Below are 24,524 nucleotides of genomic sequence, written 5' to 3'. Positions count from 1 at the left end.
TTAAAGTCCCTGTGAATCCTATTTCTTTGAAGCCTCTCTGGATTCACTGTTATTGGTCCAGTTGATAACAGCTCCCAGTTAGGGTGCCCCCCACTCCTTGCCCTCCAGCCCAAACACAAAACGAGATGGCAGGTGTCCATTATTGGCCTTGTCTCAGCCATTTACCAATAAACCTATAAGGCCAAGAAAGAACTGAGTTTTGATTGGGTGATATTGGAATGGTTGAGTTAAGTAAACAGTAATCATTATTCAAAGCAGCCACTCCAAAGTTCTCTGGGGAATTTCTGTTTTTCATAATATTCAGCCTTTGGAGAAAATGGTATAGCCTATTTTAGGTCACATCATCCCATTGCACACTTTATGAAAAAGACTGTATTTATATTTATATGTATGTAAATAAGATCTCTCTTGGGGTAAGGTAAGAAAAGAGGTAAGAATCAAATTTATTTCATGGTTACTCTGAGAAAAGGTAAAAGGAGAAGGCAGAGAAAACTTCCTTCACAATGTTAGGTCAGGTTGTAATGTTTAAAAAATAAAACATTTCCCAGATATCTATTAATAAAGACTACTCTATGTTGTGTTCCCACAGCAGCTAAGCCTGTTTCTATTCCTTTAATTACACTAAGCTATATAAGCTCATCATCTGAAACATAATGCTAACTGATAATTAGTTTGGCCAATGAAAACATATTTTATAGGAAAATATTATACTAGTAATAATAGAAAAAATGTTTCTTCAATAATATGATTAATATTTCTTAGAAACCTTATTTCAAAAATAGATAATTCATTTTTCCCATTTCATTTTAAGCTTTAAAAAACTTTTTACAGAAACACTTAGAAAAAATGACAAAGGTTATACAGTTTCAGTTTGTAAAGGGCTGATAATGTGTAGATTAGCAAATTTTGGAGAAAAAATGACACTCTCTCTACTTGCCACATTTCAGTATAAGTCAAATTTAATTAGTTGAGTTATGAAGCAACATCAAATATTATTTTGCTGCACTATTAGGCATGAAATGTCTTTATGGGATTATTGTAAGCCTAGCTTTCATTTAACAGCTTGTCACCCTTAAGAAGTGCTTTAGGAGATAGCAACATGTAGAAAAATTCAGTGGGGCTAAAACCCAACAGACAACTGAGAGGAACTCACGCTCACAGGAACAGTTGAAACTCCAGTCTGCCCAGACACTCATGTTACTTGATAATTTCTCACACACTGTGCATGGAGTTAGTTTTTACAGGCAAATATACAGCCTTTAAAGAAACATAAACAGAACTCCATTAGTTTGCCAAAGATCACACTCACCTCAGTAGGCCCTGCCTTAAAAAGTAAGCTTACCATTTAGGAATCCACTGCTTGGTCAATTAATTTTAAATCTCTAGCCTCATTTAAAATTGGGCATTGAGCTCTTCAGAGGAGTAAATTCATATCAGGTTTACCTGGTTTTAATCTTATTACTCCTCAAAAGATCCACTTAAAATCTTATTTCACTGTTGAAATTGTGTAATACTTTAGAATACTACAGGTAATCCTTGGAGGAGGGCATAAAAAAATGATAGGTTTTCTGTAAGTTACCTAATGGTTTTTCAAATACTATTATGTGCTCTGGTACATTTTGGAGTACCATACTGGTGAACTCAATGTTCTGACATCCCTCAAGTACTTCTGTAAGTAAGAGTTAAGGTATTTCCAGTTCAATGAAGAATTTCAGGGATAGTGATGCAGTAGAAACAAATTCTAACAGGGATAGGGAGTATGGGTTACACAATTGAAACTGAACATTCTAAAGGCCTTTCTCCGACATTATTACTGATGAGGAGGATGACAGTCAGTCTTTGCAAACTTTAAATTTACAGGGAAAAAGTGATATTTCTTAGAAATATTTAGTATCATTATTAACCATCATTCTGAGAGAGATCCGAAACAGTCATCATGTTCTCAGAGGATGATCTCATCCCAGAATGTGGGGATGAAAGTATCAGAAAGAACAGGATATAAATAATCTTCCTTATGGTGAGTCAACAAGTGTAGCTTGTTATGAGCTACTGTGAAATACATTTGTGTTTGGATATCCGTGTCTCCGCAGGGGGCAGATGACTCAGTGATTTTCAAATTCTGCTCTGCCAGAAGAGTTTCAGGTAGGCTTCAGGGGCTTGTAGGGGAAGGATGGACAGAGGTACCAAAGGGCAGGCATGGAAAGGGGCAATTAGGATGGGGGACACATTTTCTGGGCAGAGGTATTCCAGTCTCTCCCCTTCAGTCCTCCTGAACCAAAGGAGGACTGCCAAACTGGGTTTCCACACAGGGTTTTATTCAACATATTTCTGCTATTAAAAATAGTGAAAACCTTCTAGTTAACCATGGCATATTGAGCACAAGTATCTACTCTCACTTCTGAAATCCTACTAAAATAATATTAAAGAAAAAAAGAAGGTATAAATCTACATGGACAAAGAAAAAGGAAATGGAAACAACAGCACACAAGAGATTTTGATGAAATTTTAGAAGATAATATGCAGATGGGTGGGGAGTATTTGACTTAACTACCTCAATCTACCATGTGCCCACAGGGGAGGCTGGTAGAGGAAGCACACGCATTTCTACTGCAGAATCCTGGAAATGCTCAGATACAGATGAAAGTAGGGGAGTGAAGTAGGACTGAACACAAAGAAAGATTGATTTAACACCTGAAAGGACCCTCTTGCCCTGCTGTCTGCCCTGACCACCTGTGGCCTGGCAGAATCAGGAAATTTACTGTCTTAAAAGGTTGAGACTGGAGCATGCTCAGGCACAGCTGAGGTGGCAAAGAGGTGCTTTACTGAAATCAAGGAAATTAAGTAAAATTTTATATGCTACGGTTCGTATCTTTCCCCTGCTAGAGTCTTAAAACATAGGCAGCCAGGTTTAAAATGCCTCAAGATGAGGTTGGAGGGTTCCTCTCAGTCGCAATTCATAGCCCAAGAGAAAAGATCCCTAGATACTTTCAATTAGATGCATCCCAATGAAAGAGCTGTGTCCTTATTCGGCCATTCTATAGTTCACCACTCATTTATTCAATAGATATTTAGTGATTATGTATTAGATACTATTTTAGGCAATGGTTACAGTGGTGAACAAAATAGAGATGAAGTCTTGCTCTCTTAGAGCTTATATGTTAGAGCTAGAGAAAGACAGAACAAAGTATATATACTACAACATTAGGTAGTACTAAGCTCCCCCCACCGCCACACAAAAATGAATCAGGGTAAGAAGATAAGCAGGATAAGACCGGACAAAGTGATGGGTACAAGAGGGTTTACTTTTAATAGGGTGGTCAGGGAAGGGCTCTCGAAGGAGATGATGCATGCCAAGTAGCCCCAACCACAGTTTATAAATAGCTTTTAGTATCTTATACTTAGTTACTGGTGGGCAGAAAGCAAAACAAATAAAAAGTAAACTCAAAAAAAGTCATGATGGACAAGAGAACATTTTAAATAACTTAATTAAAATTAATACTTTCAGTGAAATGAGAAAATATCATGCCAACAATTTTGAAAACAAACAAAATGGACATATTCCTAGAAAAATACAACTCATCAGACTGATCTGAGGAAATAAAAAGTATGTATAATATTATAACCACTTAAGAAATGGAAGCTGTTGTTAAAGCAAATGCACAAAGTAAACACCAGGCCCAGAGAGAAATAAGTCCTACCAAACTTTATAGAAACAGATCATAAAAATATTATGTAAACTTTTCTTACACAATATGAAAGAGAATAGTTCCCAATCCATTTTTAAGCCAGCATAACCCTGATACTAAAACCAAGCAAAAATGTCAGAAGAATACAATAGATCCATGTCAATCATGAATATAAACCTAATAATCCTAAACAAAATGTTATAAATAAAATCTGAATTTTATTTATAATTATTTACTCAGATTTTATTTATAATATTAGTATCTGTAAAAATATAATACTCCAACAGTATCTGAAAAAGTAGAATACTCCCTAACCAGTTTAGGTTTAGACTGGGTATGCTAGCATGGTTTAATATTTTGAAAATCTATAAATGTAATTCATTAATTCATATAATAGAGTAACAGAGTGAAATTGTACTTTTTCTTCACCTCAACAGATGAAGAAAAAGCATGTGATAAAGTTAAACACCCATTCATGATAAAAATTCTTTGTAAGTTATAACTGGAAAGGAACATCATCTTAGATGATGTTAAAGAAAACAAAATTAACATCATCTGAAATGGGAAAACAGTAGAAACATTTCATTTGATATAAGAAATTAGCTAAGGATTCCAACTACCACTATTTCTAATCCTCACTGTATTAGGGTACCTAGCCAATCCAATAAGACAAAGAAAGAAACCAGAAGCATGAGAATTGAAAATGAATAAATAAAGCTGCCATTATTTGTAGATAATATCATTCTTTAAAAATCCCAGGGAATCTACAGACAACTTTATTAGAAATAATAGGAGAGTGGAGAAGTAATAGGAGCAATAACAAAGTGGTTGGATATAATACTAGTATACAAAGTAAATCACATTTCTGTTCACCAGCAGCAAATGAGAAAGCATTACTGAAGAGAATATAAGATATCAGAATAGCAAGTATCTAGAAATAAATATAACAAGAGATGTGTAATATGTCTAAATGGGAAATTATAAAACCTTATTAAGAAATATCTAATAAGATCTAAATAAAGGGAGAGACAGACCATATTCATGGATAGAAAAACAATGAGAAAATGTAATGCTTCCTAAATTGGTCTATAGAATCAATGCAATTACAGTCAAAATTCCAAGACAGTATTTTGTTGAACTTGATTATATTATTTGAAGTTTATGTGGAGGAATAAAAAAAGCCGTAACAGGCAGCATACTTCTGAAGAAAAAGAATAACAAAAAGGACTTTCCTGTCCAGATATCAGGACTTATTTTGAAGCTATTGTAATTAAGACTACAGTTTTGCTGCTGAGATAGAAACAATAATAAAATAGAACATATTTCCATTAACATACAGTATATATGGGAGTAGTCTATAAGAACAGTGAGTAAAAGTGGGATTATTCAATAAATATGATTAAAAAATGGTCATTTATAAGGAAAACAATCAAATTTGACTTCTCCATATCATATCAAGAAATCAACTTTTGACTGCAGACTTTTAAAAACTCAACACTTTCGACTCTTGGTAGGAAATCTAATGAATGTCTATTGGATCTTGGAGGAGAAGAAAATTTCTTACACAAGATACAGAAAGCCATTGACTAGAAAAGTTTGATAAAATTCAGTATAAAATTAACCTATAAAATTAAGAACTTATGGTCATAAAACACATATTAAAAAAGGGAAAAACAAGTTACAACCTGGGAAGTGATATATGCAATACATACAGTGTATTAAGGATTAGTATCATGACTGAAGAACTTCAATAAGTTGATGAGAAAAGCATAAGGAATCCAACAGCAATTTGGCATAGGACCCAAACAGATATTTCACAGAAGAGAAAACAAATACGGCTAATATACACAATAAAAATCATTTTATACCTATTCAATTCACAAAAACTTAAAAGGAATTGGCAATATCAAATGTTAGTAACGTTATGGATCCACAGGATCTCTGAAACATTGCTGGCAGGAGTATAACTTGTTGCAACCATGTTGGAAAACAGTTTGACATTATATTCTAAGTGTAAACAATCATGTATTTTCCTAGTAATTCCACTCCTAGGTATGCCCCAAAGAGAAACTCTTGCATATTTATAGCAGAAGACATATACAAGAATGTTGATACGTAGCATTGTTTACAAGAGCAAAACCTTTGAAACAATCCAATGCCCATTATCAGGAGAGTGGCCAAATAAATTGTGGCAAATTCACACACTGGAATACAAATGCAGTACATGGGGAAAAGGAGGCAATTCTAATTTCAGGAAAAAAAATAAAATTTCTCAAGTAACCATAATTTACTACATGGTTCAGTGAGAATAATGCATAATCTTCACTTGATCTTAGCTAAAAGGCTGAGAAGCGATGAATAATGCATAATCTTAACAATGTAAACATTAAATAGCTATTAGACTCTAAATTGTGAAATTACTCTAAAGGAAGAATAGAACAGATGACAGTCTTCAGGAGTGCTGTGAAAAAAGAGCTAAATCACATCTTTTTATAGTAGGTAGTCTGATGGTTAAAATAAAAACTAAGAAGATAAGCATTTTATTTAGAGATATGTAGGTAAATACCAGAAGAAACAGTTAAGGAGTAAAAAGTTATTTCTTCTGGAGAGTGGGACAAGGATAATATAAATATACCTGGAGTATACATATATACACACACACACAGAAACACACACACACACATATATATGTATACATCCATATATACCTATGTATATATACAAATATATGGGTTATATATATATGTAAGTTACATATAGATTAACTAATATTAGCTAATATATATGTATGTTATATATAACCCTTATATATGTATATGTACATAGGTATATATATATGTGTGTGTGTGTGTGTGTGTGTATACATCAATCATTGATTTTCAAAACCAAAACCTCTCATTTGTAACATGGATATGACATTGCTGAACAGAGAAATTGGGCTTCTAAAAGAAGACATTTTGGCACTCTGGGAAATATTAGAGAGCAGTAGCAGAGATCTATAAGATGATATGGTCCAATGCTCTCATTTCACAAAAATGAAGAAAATGAGACATGGCAAAACTAAGTAAGTTGTTAAAGTTTCAAAACTAGAAGTGTACTAGGACTAATCCTGAGACCTCCAGGTTCCTAGGCCAAAGCGCCTTCTGCCACATCTGACTGGGAGGGGAAAGAGGTGCTCCTAAGGGAAAGGGGAGGGCTGACCATCCAGTTCTGGAGGGATGTGTAGGAACACAATGGAATGTTCTGAGACAGAGCTGGCACCCAGCTGAGGAAGAGATGCTGGAACACTGTCTGGTGAAACCGGGCACTCTTGTCTTGATGTACTGATCTGCCTGCAGTGCCTCACATATAGGTGTATATGTGAGCATGTGTCTGCTTTCTGCTTTCCGAGTTTTGCTGATTTAGAGTCTCTCGGGATAAGATAGTAGCACAAACCTTACTGAAAGCCATATGGAATACAGATAGATATTTTAAAAATGCCTAGTTCCAGGCCTCACACGCAGACATGGAAGAAATATGTTGGTTAAATGGATGCATAAATACTATAATTTGTTTCCAATGCCTAGCTTAAGATGGTAAAATAACTGAGTATTTTAACAGAGTATATTTGCTTTTAGCCCAAAGGAAGACTGAGAGGAAACAGACATTTGGGGAGTGAGGGGAGACCATGAGAATGCTGATAGGTCATCAGTTACTATCATCTTAGTAAAAACATTCTACATGCTTTCATCACTTGGAATACCCGTATTTGTAATGCCTAATTTTTCAGACTGTCTATACTTTCACTAATCAAAGTAGCCTATGGAATGGCAGCATGAATATCACAACTGGGCTTCATAGAAATGGAGGATCTTGAGCCCCACCTAGATCTACTGAATCAGAGTCTTCATTTTAACAAAATCCCCAGATGATTCATAAGCACATTAAAGTTTGAGAAACTCTGGCCTATAGCACTGTTTTTTTGGATAAAATTATAATTTAAATATCTTACTTGGAATTAGAAGCTACGCAAATGACCAATCATATCCTGAAATAAATTATGATAAAGAGCAATGATATCCTGAAATAAATTAAGATAAAGAAAAACCACCAGAAGGACAGGTTAAGAACTGTAATAAACATTGAATGATCAAAGCGGGAATTGTATTTCTCAGTTACAAGTATTTATTGCAATCAAATGTGTCAGGGGGGTGATTCTGGGTGATCTGGGACTGCTTAATGGGAAATTTGGTAGTCTGCCACATGTCTCTAATCATAAGTCAGCTTGCTTAGGAGTGTGGCTTGATTCCTCTATCAGTGTACAAAATCAGTATTGTGGCTAGAAAAAAAATGGAATATAAAAATCTGACCTCAAGTAGCTGGGAAATGAGCCAATAATAACAATAACAACAAAGAAACCGACAAACAAGTGGGGAAGGGTCTGTCTAAAACCCAAATAAAGATGGCAGTATTATGTGAGGGGGGAAAAAAAACTACAGAAGATTTAAAGGCTTTTTTAAATTAGAATAGTCAAGTGACAAAATCCACCGTGTACATATCAGAAATTCAACTCAAAAGAACACTCACCGGGAGGAAAGGCTTGGCTTCCCACTTTTGCTACAGCTGGTATAAATTCCTGGGCCATCATCAAAGAAGCTTCCAAGTGCCAACTTCTGTCTGATAGACTCTCTCTCATTTTTCTGTGCCTAAAATTTCAAGAAAATAAAAAACGCTGATAAGTGGGCAGATATAGCACAACCACAGGCAGTCTAACTTGCTAAGTTTCTTAGAACTGTAACATTAGATGAAAAACAAATAAATAGGCTGCAGCACAAGAGCATTTGAATTATTAAAAGCTGAAATTTTACCAGTCTCTTCTGGCTTGAATTTCAGTTCTTCAGAGCTCATTCTAATCTCTAGTCTAACTAATCATCATCATGGTGCTAAATGATTTTCATGAGGATAGAACTAGATTATTTGTCACGTAATCTTTCTTTTTCTTACCTGCTAGGTATAGGTAAAGTAGTGGAGGGCAAGTACTTTCTCCTGAATCAAATCACTTTGATCCCAAATGTGCCCTTTCCCTGATCTTGTCTTCTCTCTGCTTTACATGTCCCTTTAGCCAGCCCATTTTCTCTATGGCAAGAACAGTAATTCACTTCACCAACATGCAGCCTCTGGGAGCTGGCAGATGCCACAATAAGGCCAGAAGAGAACCCAGGACAAGACAGACATAGCACCTGCCTCCATGCAGCTTACAGTCTTGTTGGGGACTGTTGTTTCCATTCAAGGGCTAGCCTCATCTCACCAGGTTTTAGAATGTGAGAAACCTTGACAATAATGTCTGGAATAGCTGGAGAATTCTAGTTGGGCCCATCTGTTTCATATTTTGAAGGGAGGTCAGGTCAGTGTGCATAGAAAAAGGATTTGGTAAACTACACTACTGTGATCATTTGGATATGTTTACAATGCTTGGCTTCTCATTAAACGCCCCATAAAAACTCACCATGCTGAACTTTGAAACCCTTTAAACAACAGGGGAGAAGATTAAAAATGATTTCCTTGGTTAAAAATGAAACTACTACAAAAAACAAACAACATGAGTCAAAAATCCTGGGCTAAGGATGAAATTTTAGTTTTGTGAGATGACAAAGGCTTTGAGAAGTACCATTTTATGCACTGAGCGAGGGGTTGAAGACCACACTGAGCAAATTATATTACAAAATGCAGGTCATGTGACTGGGTGTGGCTACTAAAGGCTTGGTGATGCCTTCATTCTCCCAGTATGGAGGTTCTGGAGCATCACTGTGTCACAATGACAAAAATGCACAGCCTATGGGAAGGGCGCAATGCAAATAATTTCATTCCCAAGTGAAGGACAGTATACAATAGGTTAAGGCTGCTCTGTCTAATATGGTAGTTACTAGTCTCATGTGGCTATTTGCATTTCAACTTAAGAATTAATTAACTAATATTAAAAATCCAGCTCTTCGGGCACACTACCTCATTTCAAGAGCTCAACTATCACAGGTGGCTAGTGGATACTGTACTAGACAGCACAGAATAAAATACATGACAGCAAAGTACAGCTAAGACAGTGGTTCCCAAGATCCAGCTTCAACAGGCTGCATTAGAATGCCCCAGGCTCTAGTGTCAGATATTTAATTTCAACAGGTTAGAAATCTCATCTCTACTCTCCTTTTCTCTCACACTTTTTAATCCTTGGACACCATAAGCATTCTTTCTACTATACACACTTAGCGATTATCTCTGTCTATATGTATAGCACCCCATTTTAGCATATATCAATGAAACTGCATCATACTAGGAGCTAGCCTGTGTGTGCGTGTGTGTGTGTGTGTGTGTGTGTGTGTCTGTAGTACAGCCATAAGGTGAAAGACTACTTTTATACAGATTTTTTGTTTTTTTAACAGATGTGAAAGACTGCTTTCATAGTTCTTATTTTTTGCTGGGCTAGCACAAAACCAAGCCTTAAGAAAGTAACCATAAGGTTATAGAGGGAAGCAAGAATGCCTTTTATTTCACTAACCACTTGCAACTGTACTGCTTGGAACCTTAATTAGGGCAAACCACCTTTCCGAATATGCAAGGCTGGCACTTGGGATGGTCCAGCCAAAACAGAATCACATCACTTGACACCTTTATTTAAAACAAGTTCATTTCAAATCCCTATATCTGCCAGGCAGATTTTGTACAGTCAATGAACCTATTTCTCAATCCATATCACAGACAAAAGAGATTCTCACCAAAGTCCTCAACAGGCAGAAAACTGTTGAGTATAGCTGAATATCCAAATATAAAATCAGTAGATAGCGACATGAATTTTAATGATTAATGTTCAACAACATGCTGGCCTGACATTAGCCTAGGGTCTGAAACATGCTTTAAAGAAAACTCTTATCCCAGGGTATGAATGTGTGAATATACCCTTGATTCCATGTCTATCTTTCTTGATAAACTAGAGCTACAGATATTGGAGGAGACCTTGAAAATATTTCCATTTCCATTAATTGCAGTTCTTTACACCTGAATACTTCACTAACAATTTAAAGAGGACTGTTTTATAATACACTCTCTTTCCCCCTCTCTCCTTCTCTGTCTGTCTCTGGATACCACTGAACAAATCAAGAAAAGCATAAAGAATATAAACATCGCTCATAATCCCACCACTTAGAGAGAGATGACTGCTAACATTTTAGTATATTTCCTCCTAGTTTTTATCATATGTGTGCATTATTTTCCTTTTTATAAAGTTGAGATCATATTGTTTATTATATTTTCAGAATTGCCCTTGTGTCACTTCAAATTCTTTAAAAACACAATTTTAAAATCTTTTAAAAATTTTTCCTCCAGAGCAGCCAGAAAGGAATAAAAACACAATCTTTAATGGTTGCATATCATTCCATCCTATGGAGTTACCTTCTATGGTTAGCCATTTGAGTTGTGTCAAATTAAAAATAACATGGAAGTTAGCCTCTTTTTTTTTTGGTGAGATGCAGTCTCACTCTGTCGCCAGGCTGGAGTGCAGTGGCACCATTTCGGCTCACTGCAACCTTCGCCTCCTAGGTTCAAGCAATTCTCCTGCCTCCCAAGTAGCTGGGACTACAGGCTTGTGCCACTACGCTCAGCTAATTTTTGTATTTTTAGTAGAGACAGGGTTTCACCATGTTGGCCAGGATGGTCTCAATCTCTTGACCTCGTGATCTGCCTGCCTCAGCCTCCCAAAGTGCTGGGATTACAAGTGTGAGCCACCGTGCCCGGCCAGAAATTAGCCTCTTTACATAAATGCCTGCCCACATGTCTGATTATTTCCTCAGGATAAGTTCCTGGAAGTGGAATTAGCAGATCAGCTGAGTGTGAACATTTGTTGAGGCTCTTGACACATTTTGTCACATTGCTTTCGAAAAAAGCTGTTCCAATCCACATGCCCGCCAGCAATGTAAGAGGGTGCAGCTTTCACTACATCCTGGCTAACACTGAACATTTTCACTTAAAAAAAAATTTTTTTAAAAATTTGATAGGCAAAAAGTAATGTTTTTAAATTTTAATTTCTTTGATTACTAGTGAGAGTAAATATTTAAATGTTTTTAGTGACTGTACTTTCTTTTCTCTGAATTACTTATTCCTAGCTTTGCTTATTTTTCTACAAAGGTCTGAGAATTTTAAACATTTTATAGTAGAGTATTTGCCCTTTTGAGTTTCAACTGTAAATGTTATGTAGTTAAGTCAATAGCTTGCTTCCTCTGTCAGGCTGTCAGTGGCTTTTGTGCTTGGAAAACTCTTCCCAGTCCAGAGGTAAAGGATCTCACTAGATGCTGGAAGATTAAATGAGAAAACTTAGGTAAATTACTTAGCAGCTGTACCTGACCTGTGGTAATGTAAATCTGTGATAGATGGTAGCATTATGGTTCATACTCCAACAATTTCTGCTTTGAATATGAGGAAACTGAGGGAGATGAAATGTGACCATACTGTTAGGCAGGAGCAGTAGGATCGAAGTTCATGCTTTCTAATACCAGATCTTTCTGCTTTTTCACATCACTTTTCCACATTAAAGAGTAAGGTGTTCAGACTAATAATAATGGTGGGTACCATGTAGAGGATAAAATGTGGCACAGAGTTATGGGTCTACTTCTTCCCTGAGATGGATGTGATGTTTTCTCAGAAAAAGAGAAAACACTGGCAAAGCATACATACCATGGGCTAAATCATAACCACAAATATCCACAATACAAATATCTTCTCATCAGGACCACTCTCCTTACCATTACTGCTCAATCTGAACATTTAACAATGAGAACCTAATTTTCTTTCAGTTGCCCACATGTGTAAAATATATGTGTGTGTGGTTTCAAGGGCGGTTTGTTCTCTGAGGAATTACACCTGCAAGGCAAATATGTTTTCCACCAGCCCCCTCAATCCAGCCAAGCCTAACACGCTCCAGGGTGAGTAACAGACAAGGGTACAGGAAAAGGAAGAGGCTGACTCAAAACACCACTGTCTGGCTGCACTTATGACAGGCAGAGCCATGTCCACTCCTAAAACAGCCTTGGGAAATACCCTCATAAAACAAAAGTACAACATCTAAAATTGGTATTGCTAGCAAAAACAAAGGGCAACTGAGGAATAGGGCTCATCACCATCAGGCAGAAAAGCTATTCAAGCCCCAGATGAAAGCAAAAATGTGATTAGAAACTCACTGCTATTCGGCCCCAGGAAGTTTTCGTCCTCATCTGTCGCTAATTCCCTACTGCCACCTGCAGTGCCTGAGCAGATGAGGCTCACAGTGACTTTCAATGACACCATGCAAGCCACCATGATCTTAGAACACAGACCACTGAGCACTTGTAGACTCTGAACACCAATGCTCAGCCTTTCCTGATGTGCCCTGTTCTACTGCAATTCCCCAGTCTGGACAAGAACAAAGAGGGGCATTCAGTAATGAAATAAAAAGCAAAACGTTCAGCATCGGTAGGTATCATCTATCTTCAAATCTAATATGTCCCCAGGACCTTTCCACACTTTTTTTTGGCATATGGCATGGCCCCATCCCTTACACACCAAGATCATTCCTGCATCCCCTCCCCAGGTTCTGCCTTCCTGCCTCTGGCCCAGCCCATCTTACCAGCAGCATTGTGGTGTCTCGGAAGCAAGAAGCCTTCAGCATGCTAATCTGCACGTAAATTTAGAAGCGGAAGATTGGGTGTTTTCTGCATTTTCAAAATCTATTTACTTGACAAACTGTATTTTTTTGTGGGAAAATCTGGGGGGCCTCTAGGGTTCTCAGGAACACACTTCAGGAAATAACATCCTAAACCTGAACCTAAAGCCATCTGGTGCTTAGGACACAACAAACAGCTGCTTCCTTCTGAGTCCTGCACAGATGATGAAACCCACAGAGCCGGAAAGGGCCTGTCAGACCAAGAGGAAGGGGCTTCCTCAAACTCCCCTGAGGATGAATGGATTTAAGGAAACCTGGCCTAGGGAATCAGGGGATCCAGTAGATGAGAAAGGCACAGAGGTGGGAATAAAAGCAGATGTAAGATTTGGAGCAGGAACAGTTGTAGGCCTGGACAAGATTCAGTTGTGGGAAGGAGTGGGAGAAAGAAAAGTGTTTCCCCCAGTTTCCTGTCTTTCTGTTCTTCCCTGGATTGAGCTTCCCCTCCTCCCAGACACATCTGTTTCTCACTTTTCACTCTTTGCCATGGGAACTGAAATAGACTTTTAAAAATTATTGGATGTACTTGTTTTATAATGCTCACTGTCTCAATACTAATTCACTAATGACCCCTACAGATACCACGTCTAGCATCCTCTTTTTCACACTGCTAAGTTGTTACCTGGTGCAATGCTTCTCAGGCTTCAGGGTACTTATGAGTCACCTCAAGATCTTGCTAAGATGCATGTTCTAAATCAGAGACAGGGCCAGAGACTCTGCATTTCTAATAAGCCCCAGGAGTTGCAAAAGGTTAGAGGTTTTGCAGGAGATCTTCTCTAAGGTTAAGAAGCCTCACAGGACTTGACTGCTCTTTCTCTGTCTTCTACACTGGTGTTACCTATAGGCCCCAGGAAATGCTTGTTAAAGCAATGAAGTAAATACTTGCCACCAATGGTAAAAAGGAAAACAATATGCCATTGACAAAAAACTTCCTAAGGATTATGGGCTGCATCATCCCAGAAGCTAATGAATACACTGGTCCCCCGTGGCCCAGAAAGGAACTCAGGATGCCAGGGGGTTGCTGGGACACTGGTTGGCCAAGTGGAGACTGGGGGGAGCATGCATGCGTGTGTGCGCAGACACACACACACACACACCCTGTCACACATTTCTTTAAGCCAATAGCTCTCAAACTTGATTGACTGTGCAAGAGGATTACCTGGAGGGCTTGTAAATACACAGTCTATTTTTCCGTTTCAACAAAGTCTGGGGTGGAGGTGAGAATGTGCATTTCTAACAAGTTCCCAGATGCTGCTGCTGATGCTAGCATAGGCACTTTGAGAACCACAGCTTTAAACAAATTGAGCAGATCAAGTAGCTAGATGAAACACAGAGTTGGTTCTTCTGTAATTGAGCACACATCTGTTCCATGTGGCATGGCCAGACTCTGAAGCCAGGTGGATTTCATTTGTAGCAGCCTGGCCTCTGCCAAGGCCTTACCAGGATGCCTGTTTTGAAGCAATTAATGATCCCCTTGCTTCAGTGCAATCTATTGCCTAGTGACAGCTGGCATCATCATCATTAGCAGCATCCGCCAGGGAACGTAACTGGGATTCTGAAGCTCTCTGTGGAAAAGTACTCTTCCTTTAGGAAAGTGGTAGTTGCTCTTATTTCTTTCCCTAGCTTGTAAGACAGCTTTATTCTAACATTTATAGGTAGCATTACAGTGTGAGGAGTCTGAAGCTCTTAAACATTATGAACCAGAAGTATAGAACTTACTTGTTTGTTATGTAAGTGTTATTAATTTTCTTTGAAACGAAAAGGCCAAAAGAAAACCCAAATATACTAATAGTACTTTCTAATTATTTTCTCACTGAGACAAACCATGAATTTGTCGCTAGACCTGAATATAAAAACAGCATTCCAGAAGAAAAGAAATTGTATGCTGTTGAATGTCAAGTGCATAAATTCTTGCACCATGCAGGTTATTTTAAATTCTTGAATCTTATTTTATCCCCTGGGAAGTGCTTTTTAAATTGGTAGTGGAAGTAAATATAAGTTAAAAAATAGTATCTTTCAATTGCATCACTGAATGGATAGTAAGTCAGGACACTTTCTTTTCATTTTGTATTTCTGACATTTTCCATTTCAGTCACTTACACTAAACATCCAGAAAGGTCAAGATGAGCTGCCACATACAGGTTTCCTGAAATGCTGTTGAAATTTCTTATCTTTGCATCCTCGTACCAACCTGCCTAAACACGTTTCCTTAAGTAAGTGTCAGCCTGGGCTGCTGGGCAACAGTAAGGCCTTTGGGTGTAAATTGCTCAGGACCTGTACCCACGAGAAAGCTGGCCTCAGATATCTAAAGCCCAGGATGGGCACCCAAGGGGAAGGACTCTGGGGCCCTGTGTCTTCTGACACCTATTTTACTTGAGTATTGGCTGACATCAAAAGAACTGGGATGCCAGTACAGAAAATGCAGATATTTATTTACAATTAATAACTAACTGCATTTATAAATAAATATATTTATAATAACTAACTGTGAGGATGGTTTTGCCTAGTGTTGACGGCATTCCTTCTTATGCTACAGGGAAGTGACATAAACAGAAGCAGGCAGATAGAAATGCTGCTGCGCAGAGTCCATAACATTTGAATATTTCGATTGAGAAGGTAAGCAAAGGTATTTAACAAATACCTAGGGTTAAAGTTCAGTAGCCACTTAGAGGGAACCTTGCTGAAAGTGAAGGAGTCTAAGCTGCAATCTACAAAGATGGTTACTGTAGAGGAGGTGTTTCAACATTAACTCCTCAAGGGATACAGTAGAAAACTAAATGATTGTCCTCCCCTGTGAGCACCATATCCAAAACACAAACAGCTGGGAATGAACCTGAGCTCATTCTACTTCTCAAATGATTGCCTACCAGAGACTACTTTCTAGCAAAAGACAGTGTTATCTGGCAACTCTATTTTTAACAGGTGCCATTTTAGAAGCCTGGAAACCCATCACAGTCATTCAGTATCACTGTCAGGAACACAACAGTCCCAAACACCTACTGCATGGTTATGAAACAGCCAAGCCTTAATCAGCAGCCAGGAAGCTGGTGTCCTCAACCTCCTGTGTCAGAATGGACCTAGGATCCGGGGGAGGTGGACACAGACTCATGGCCAGAAAGAAGGTGGGGAGGAGTATTTGGAGTCAAGAAGACCCTGCTTGACATGTTGACTCTGACATTACTACGAGTTACTGAGACTCTTTGAGCCTCAGTTTCTTCTTTTGAAAAAAGAAATAATACCTATTTTTAGGTTGTTTTAATAATTAAATGAAATACTATATAGAAAGTGCTTGGCGCAGTGCCTGGCACACACAGAAAATTTATAAAGTGGTAGCTGTTATTAATATTAAAAGGAAGGGGTGGGGAAGGTAGTGAGAAGAATGGAGAAAGGGAGAAAAAAGGAGCCAAAAATGTCTGGAACAGGTCCATTTATAAATACATAAAGTAAATTAGCGGTTGTCAGAGGCTAAGAAAAGAAAGGATTTGGGATTGACTCCTGATGGGTACGGGGTTTCTTCTTGGGGTGATGAAAAATTCTGGAATTAGACGATGTGCACAGCCTTATGAATATACTAAAAACCATCAAAGTGTACACTTTAAAAGGGTGGCTTTTATGTATGTGAATTATATCTCAATTTTTTAAAAAGCCATACACACACATGAAAATGAGGAGAGCTGGAAGCCTAAGGAAACTAGCAAAGAGAAGGGAAAGAGACCAAGTAGAGAGTGCTGTAGAAGATGACCATGACATGGAAGGGGGCATGTGCGTGCATATGTGTGAGCACGTTTGTGTGCATGTGTGTGTGAGAACAAGAATACATTTAACACACTTGCATTTCACTGGAAATTCTAGTTACCTGAAACAGCCCATTCCCTGAGCATGCTGGCTAACCGAGGTGTGCCAATGGGGTGATAAGAAACCTGAATCACAAGCCAGGAAGCTTTATATTTATAACATCTAAGACCGACCAGGCTAATTCTTTCTTTTAAGAAAAGGAGACCCTGACCCACAAAGCGGAAGAGATTTTTCCCAGGTGGCTGAGGTGGGGCTAGGTCCCAGGCTTCAGTAACTTAACATGGTTCTTCAAGCATATTCAGCCCTCACAGGCAGGAAGACGGGAGGGTTAATGGAGGTCGACGGCTGCTTTTCCTCAGTAATTGTGTGGGGAGGGCAGAGCGCTTGTCTGGAATGGCAGCTGGCATTCTGTGTTCCTGTTTATTGCAGTTTATCTCAAGCAGTCATTTCCATTCACCTTTTAAAAAAAACATGAGGCGCAGCTGTGGCTTCACTTTAAATATTGTTCCTTCCAGCCTTTTAATTTTTTCACAGGGTCCTCCCTAATCTTTCACCATAATTGGATGCACAGCACTAGAGACGGCACCCCTGAGGAACAAAGCGAAGTGAGCGGCTGGCCCGGCCCTGGGCCCGCTCACCGCCCTGCTGTCAGCTCCCTGATTCTGTGCACAGTAGCCTAGGAACAGAAGGCCATACCAGATTCCCTGCATTTTCTCTGCTCTGGAACAAAGTTGGAGCCAGTCTTCTGCCATATTCTATATTAAATTTTCCCGATTTCCTTTTCTTTCTCTCCATTAGTGTCATTTAGATCTTTTCATGCCCCAAGAATGTACACATGAACAACTCTCGTGTTTAAGGTACACATTCCTGGGGCAGGGAAAGATCTAAATGGCTGCACACTTTAGAAGTCCACACCAGCTATCTGGACACTCCAGGCAGCATCAGTTCCATGTAGTTTGTTCCTTTATTTGCCTCCCCCATTGGGACGGTCAGCTCCCGGAGGGAAAGCTCAGTCCCCCTTCGGTGATCCTAGCGCCATGCACAGTGCCGGGAACATGAGAGGGCTCTTGGTAAGCGATGGTGGAATGGATGAGGACACTGACTTAGATGCTGCGTACCATGTTGGTCCTGAAGACAATCAGCTCTGTGGTTCTTTATCGGGGATCAGAAGTTGCTCACAGCAGGGCAGGGAAATAATGGGCTGAACGCATACACGTCGGATTCTGCTAAGGTCTGCACTTTTCTTCTTAAACACTAAGATCTGTTTTCTGTTGAGGGCAGTGTTACTATTACTATTGAATAAACCAGAGGTCCTTAATGAAACATCTTTCTTACAATCAAAACCTTCGCCACGGAAAAGGAACAGATGCATAATCTTTTTCTTCCTTTGCTTCAGTGGAATCTAATTTTAGTTATCAGAAAGTGAACTTTCCCCCGAAGGCTGTTTGTCTGACTTTAAAACAACCCTGTAAAATAATCCCTATACACATGTGGTATTTATTAGTGCAATTGGTTCAGGGAATTCTATGGTACCTAAGCAGGGGTGTATCAATTTTTTAATTGTTTTTGACAATTGACCTCAAAATGGGGTGAAAGTACCACAGAAGATAAAAAAAAATTACAACTTTTACTTATATTTATATTTTAAACATTTCATTCTCTAAAATATCTGTGTATATGTTTTATATACACATATTATATTTTATAGTGGTGGGTGCTATTTCTGAATAAAATATATGTATATTACAGGCATGGACTCAAAACCATCTTACTGATGAATGCAATGTCAAAAAAGCCTGCAGAGCCCCACTTTATGGCATCTAATTTAATTTTCTACTTAGCCAACAAAACAGGAAAAATATTAGAGAAAAAAATTAGAAAAGGAAGATTCTAATTAGGGAAAGTTATTTTTATATTAGGTAACTATTTTCTTATTCCTCATATTTTTAAAAAAGCATATGTTGCCCTGTTTCACTAGCTCATAGTAAAATTACAAAGAGTGGGTTTAAAAAAGAAGGATAATTATAATGAAGTCTTCATAATAATCATGATACATATAAAAATTTTAAAACACTTTGCCTGAGAAAGGTATTTAAAAGGCTGGAATGACAAGAGAACAACCCTCATGTTTAAGGTCCGGAACACAATGAACTGATCTCTGAGCACTCCACACATCTAGAGGTTTCATCTCACAGTTTTTTTGTACTAACCTATCAGATACTGAAATCATATGCGGCATTCTACTGCCTTTGTTAGATAATGGGTTACACAGTGCAATTCTGTTTTGTTGTTGTTGATGTTTTAAAGCTCCCTGAGCCATACATGTCTGTAGCTTTAGTCAGCCCTGTCTCCAGTTGCTGGTGTATCATTGCTTACTTATTCAGGCATCTGGGTTCCCTGTTTCTAAGTAGGAAAAAACTAGAGTGGTCATGACTTCATCGTTAATGCATTAGCAATGGTATGTCTTTCATTTTTCCTAAGTGCAAACTGACCTATACTCTTCTATCTGAGAAATGGTCTGACAAAGGAAACCATGAACAGTTCTTTGACACTGAAAATAGCAGAAGTATGAGATGGCTACACTTGTTCTGCAGAGTTGGGTAGGAAATCTGACTCTTATGGCAGAGTGTCCCAAGCATCTTTTGCACACCGCTTCCGGCAGAAGCAGACAGCTGGGAAGTGTTAGGGTTATAAGACTCAGCGAACTATCATCTTGGGTGCTCGTTCCTGTCTTGGGGATCACAAGGGATGAAAAACACAAAGGGCAACATGGCAGGTCACTGAAACCTCTTTTACATATTTAAGTTTCAGCTTGTGGAGAAAGAACATAAGCTATTGTGAACTGCTCTAGGAAGTACAGTATATACTTAAAACAGTCCCCACACTCACACACACACACATGTATATAAGCTATAAACTACCATATTTTACATTACTACATGTAAGGATCTATCATGACAGAAGCTTCTTTCTATATCTCATTCCAGGGAAAAAAGTTAGTGATGTATTTGATCAAATTAAAAATTAAGTAGCAAGTTTTACTGTTCTATCATTAACTGATACTTGCCTCTGAGGTAAAGAGATCTTCATTTCCAGGCCCATGATGAAAGGGATTTTATTCTTCATGTTATGCCATGTTGTGAACTACACTTGACTTATGGCAAATAATGAAGAGGGAAGGACATGGTGTGTGTTTTAGGCTTCTGTGGACAGATAAGCATATACTTGTAGTTTAATTTCATGACCTCGCCCATATAACTAAAGCTATTTTTACTCGGGCCTGTGATTACCAGAACATTACCATATAAAACATTCTCAAAATATATTTACTGACTTTCAAAAAAAAAAAAAAAGGCAGGCAAAAGATGAACAGATACTGTATCAACTTTTAAAAACCCCAAACATGTTAACTAAAATTTGATATTTTTCATTGCCAATAAAGTCAAACAAAAAATTGGAAAAATAGGTTAAACATTCTAGTAATTTTTTTGCCAGTGAACTGTAAATATATGTCAATAATTTTTTAAAAATTCCTTCACATAAAAAGCCTGCCTAGCAGTTAAATGCATAATAGAATTTTTTCAACTTCAGAATAACAACATGTGTGTTTTAGTTGCTGCTGTAACATATTAATGAATATAAGCTGGGAAAAGCAGAAAGAACTTTCCTAGCTTAATGCATTTGATTCTGTGCATTTAGTTTTTCCTGACTATATTATGGCAATAGCCACTGAGTGTGGAATTTGGCCACTCCTCAAGGGTGATCTTTCTTCCAGTTAGAAAAATGGTTCAATTGTTTATAAACAAAAGAGCTCTCCCCCCTTACCTTTTTATAATTCCCCTCCATATCCAATGAGGATTCTTGACTGATGATGTCATCCATTCCATCACTGTCCAAATTCATCCTTTAACTCTTTAGAATTTCACTTAAGAAATAACCTCCCATGAATTCTGATAGGCTGATGTGCCAACGGCCCAGTTCCCTGGTTACTGCTCATGCTGACATGGAGAGCTGGCTAAGAGGCTGTGCCTGGCTGTGTGTGTTCTTGCCCCCTTCTGTCCCACAGACACTGCCCCGCCCAGCCTCCCTGCCCTTTCCTTGCTCTGGCACTGGGCAGCTGCTGTTCTCTGAGTCTCACTCTGCCCCCGACACTTGGCTTGCTGACTCTGGCCTTCCCACCATCTGCTGTCACCTTCCCCTGAATGATCCCGCCCCAATTCCTCTCCACAGCACCTTTCCTGTTCCCAAGAAAGGAAAAGAGAGGCACTCAGCTTCAGCCAGCTGATTCAACTCCCGGTTCACGGCCGAGTGTGGACTGGAGCTCTGTGAGGAAACTAGCAATCTGAACCAGGGGTAGATTATGTGGGATAAAAATAGATGTGAAAACTTCCAGCCCAGCCGACTTCACTACTGAGTTAAAAGCTGGGTATCCCATGACAAAACTAAAACAGTATAATTTAAAGGCTGACCTGTAACACAGATGTTTGCTTTTTTCCCCCCTAAACTGATCATTTCTTAAAATCACATGTAAAAGTCTCATCTGGTAGGAGCTCCAGGACGAGACTGAAATTCACTTCCAACACAGAGAAGGACCCTTCTGCCCTGGGAGCAGTGCTTTGTTCTATTAATATAGGCAACAGAAAAAGATCCATCAACTTTTCTTTAAAATTCAAGCAGTGGCGGGCTTTTTCACAAAAGCAAACGTTCTTTTCTGCTGCTCTCTTTACACTTTTCCCATGGCTTCTGGTTTTGTTTACAGGCTTTACTAAAGAGAGGGAAAAGGCCCACAGCTGGAGGATGTTTTGGTGCAAGATGCAGACAAGCAGAAGTGCACACACAAACACACACTCATCAGGATCAGCTTACTACTGTCATAAACTAAAAATTATGCCCACTGTTTATTTCCAAAAAATAAAGCTACTGTTTGCAGGAGAAATAGGTCAGAAAAGAATTCAAAGGGCAAGCCTTCATTTAGCAACACCATCTTACACTCTGACAAGCTTAGATAAAAAGCAGCAAGTATATTAGTCAATAAATTTTCCAATATAGATTCTTGTGCAACCACAATACTGTTAAGAACAGAGTTCTAAAAGCAAAAAGGCTATTCAAGATAACCTTTTGGCATCTGAACCGCTGCTGACACGCTCACCTTCAGGGTCTACTTATTTCTCTCCACATTTTTTTAAAATTCAATTTGTAGAAGATTTGTGGCATAAATGTGTCTCAAGGTAGTTTATAATAGCCCTACTTCTATAAAGCAAATACTTCCCTCTGTAGCCCCCGAGCCAAAGTGAAATCTTCCCTTTACTCCATTCTCATTGCCCCACCTCAGTTCCGAAAATAATGAATTGCATGTTTGTCAGATGTTACAATAACAAGTTGTCTCTCATGAAACACATTTGCATTTGGGCAGGGTTTTCCCTGGAAGACATCTCCCTTGTCTTACTCTCCTTCAAACCCCAGGACCCTCACTCCAGATGGGGGTCCCACTGTCTGCATGCAGGCAGCCCAGAATGCTTCCTGGGGCTGTGGCAATGCTGGCCACAGACTGCTGCTCCCAGTGCCCAGTGCAAGTGCTCAAAATACAGGAGAATTCACCAAGGCTAAGACTTTCGGGTTAAAGTATGCTCTAGTTTGAAGGACCCTGTGTATGTCAAATCCTGCCAAAGGAGGTTAGTTAAAATGAAGGAAGCATGCATCTTCTTACCTGGCATATATTAACATAACAATAGCTACCCTTTATTGAGGGAGGGGTTGCTATGTGCCAGGTACTTTATATGCACCTCCTACATATGTCTTTAATCCTCTCAATAATATTTTGGAATAGATATTACTATCAGTTGTGTTTTACAGCAAAATGAAAGATCTCAGTGAGGTTAAGGAAGATGAACATGGGCTCTCTGCCTCTGTGGCCCACACTCTAAATGAGTGTGCCAGACCATCCCACACTGGCCGCCTCTGTAAGAAATAATTGTGCTGAATAAAATAATCAAGTATAGCTTTTATTTATTTATTTAGACAGGGTCTTGCTCTGTTGCCCAGGCTAGAGTGCAGTGGCATGATCATGGCTCACTGCCACCTTGACCTCCAGGCTCAAGTGATCCTCCCACCTCAGCTTTCTGAGTAGCTGGGACTATAGGTGTGCACCATTATGCCTGGATAATTTTAAAACGTTTTTGTAGGGCCGGGATCTCACTATGTTGCCCAGGCTGGTCTTGAGCTCTTGGGCTCAGGTGATCTTCCTATCTTGGCCTCCCAAAGTACTGAGATTACAGATGTGAGGCACCACGCCCATCCAAGCATAGCTTTTAAAGATTAGAGTTCAACACAGACAAATCTAGCAGAGCTCCAGATACGTGGTTTGGATCTGTGTCCCCACCAAAATCTCATGTTCAATTGTAATCACCAATGTTGGAGGTAGGGCCTGGTGTGAGGTGATTGGACCATGGGGGTGGTTTCTAATGGTTTAGCACCATCCCCCTAATGCTGCTCTGGTGATAAGAGTTCTCATGAGATCTGGTTGTTTAAAAGTGTGTAGCACCTCCCCGCTCTTTCCCTTCCTCCTGCTTTGGCTGTGTGAAGATGTGCCTGCTTCCCCTTTGCCTTCTGCCGTAATTGTAAGTTTCCTGAGGCCTCCCCCACCATGCTTCCTGTACTGCCAGCAGAACCATGAGCCAATTAAACCTCTTTTATTTATAAATTACCCAGTCTCAGGTATTTCCTTTTTTTTTTTTTTTGAGATGGAATCTCCAGCCTGGAGTGCAGTGGCACAATCTTGGCTCACTGCAACATCTGCCTCCCAGGTTCAAACGATTCTTCGACTTCAGCCTCTCAAGTAGCTGAGATTACAGGTGCCCGCCACCATGCCCAGCTAATTTTCGTATTTTTAGTAGAAACGGGGCTTCATCATGTTGGCTAGGATGGTCTCGAACTCCTGACCTCAGGTGATCCACCTGCCTTGGCCTCCCAAAATGCTGGGATTACAGGTGTGAGCCACCACGCCTGGCCAGGTATTTCTTTATAGCAGTGTAAGAATGGACTAATACAGCTCCCTGTATAACAATATCAAGAACTGAATCAACATTTTCCAGATCATACATCTGGAACACCCAGCACGTATTGTCGCATATCTCTTCCTGATGAAGCCTCAAGAAATGAAACGGAAGCTACTTCACTGATGTCAGAACCTAGTAGGCTACATGATGAATTTTCCTTTTCAGTTTACCTGGTGTCTTTTAGCACCACTGTTGCTTCTTTCCAACAGCCACTGTGGTTTCAAGCTCTTTTCTAAGGGGACAGGGATTTGTCATCTTGTTTACTCCACA

The 24,524-nt window shown here is 39.0% G+C and overlaps 1 protein-coding gene across 5 annotated transcripts in view; it reads right to left on the bottom strand.

The window, feature by feature from the left end:
• The window catches only part of LOC100602238 (schwannomin-interacting protein 1), a 592,588-nt gene that overhangs the window by 22,538 nt on the left and 545,526 nt on the right, over positions 1 to 24,524 (bottom strand). For 4 of the 5 annotated variants that reach the window (XM_030822762.1, XM_030822764.1, XM_030822763.1 and 1 more), the window contains one exon: positions 8,253 to 8,371. In XM_030822762.1, the coding sequence (XP_030678622.1) occupies positions 8,253 to 8,371 (119 nt within the window). Of the gene's footprint in view, positions 1 to 8,252; positions 8,372 to 21,024; positions 23,270 to 24,524 lie in introns of those variants that run through there. The other variant, XM_012510766.2, reaches the window with a different exon arrangement.

The sequence above is a fragment of the Nomascus leucogenys genome, chromosome 11 (genome assembly GCF_006542625.1).
Source record: "Nomascus leucogenys isolate Asia chromosome 11, Asia_NLE_v1, whole genome shotgun sequence".
NCBI lineage: Eukaryota > Metazoa > Chordata > Mammalia > Primates > Hylobatidae > Nomascus > Nomascus leucogenys.
This window is presented reverse-complemented; position numbering and strand designations above follow the sequence as displayed.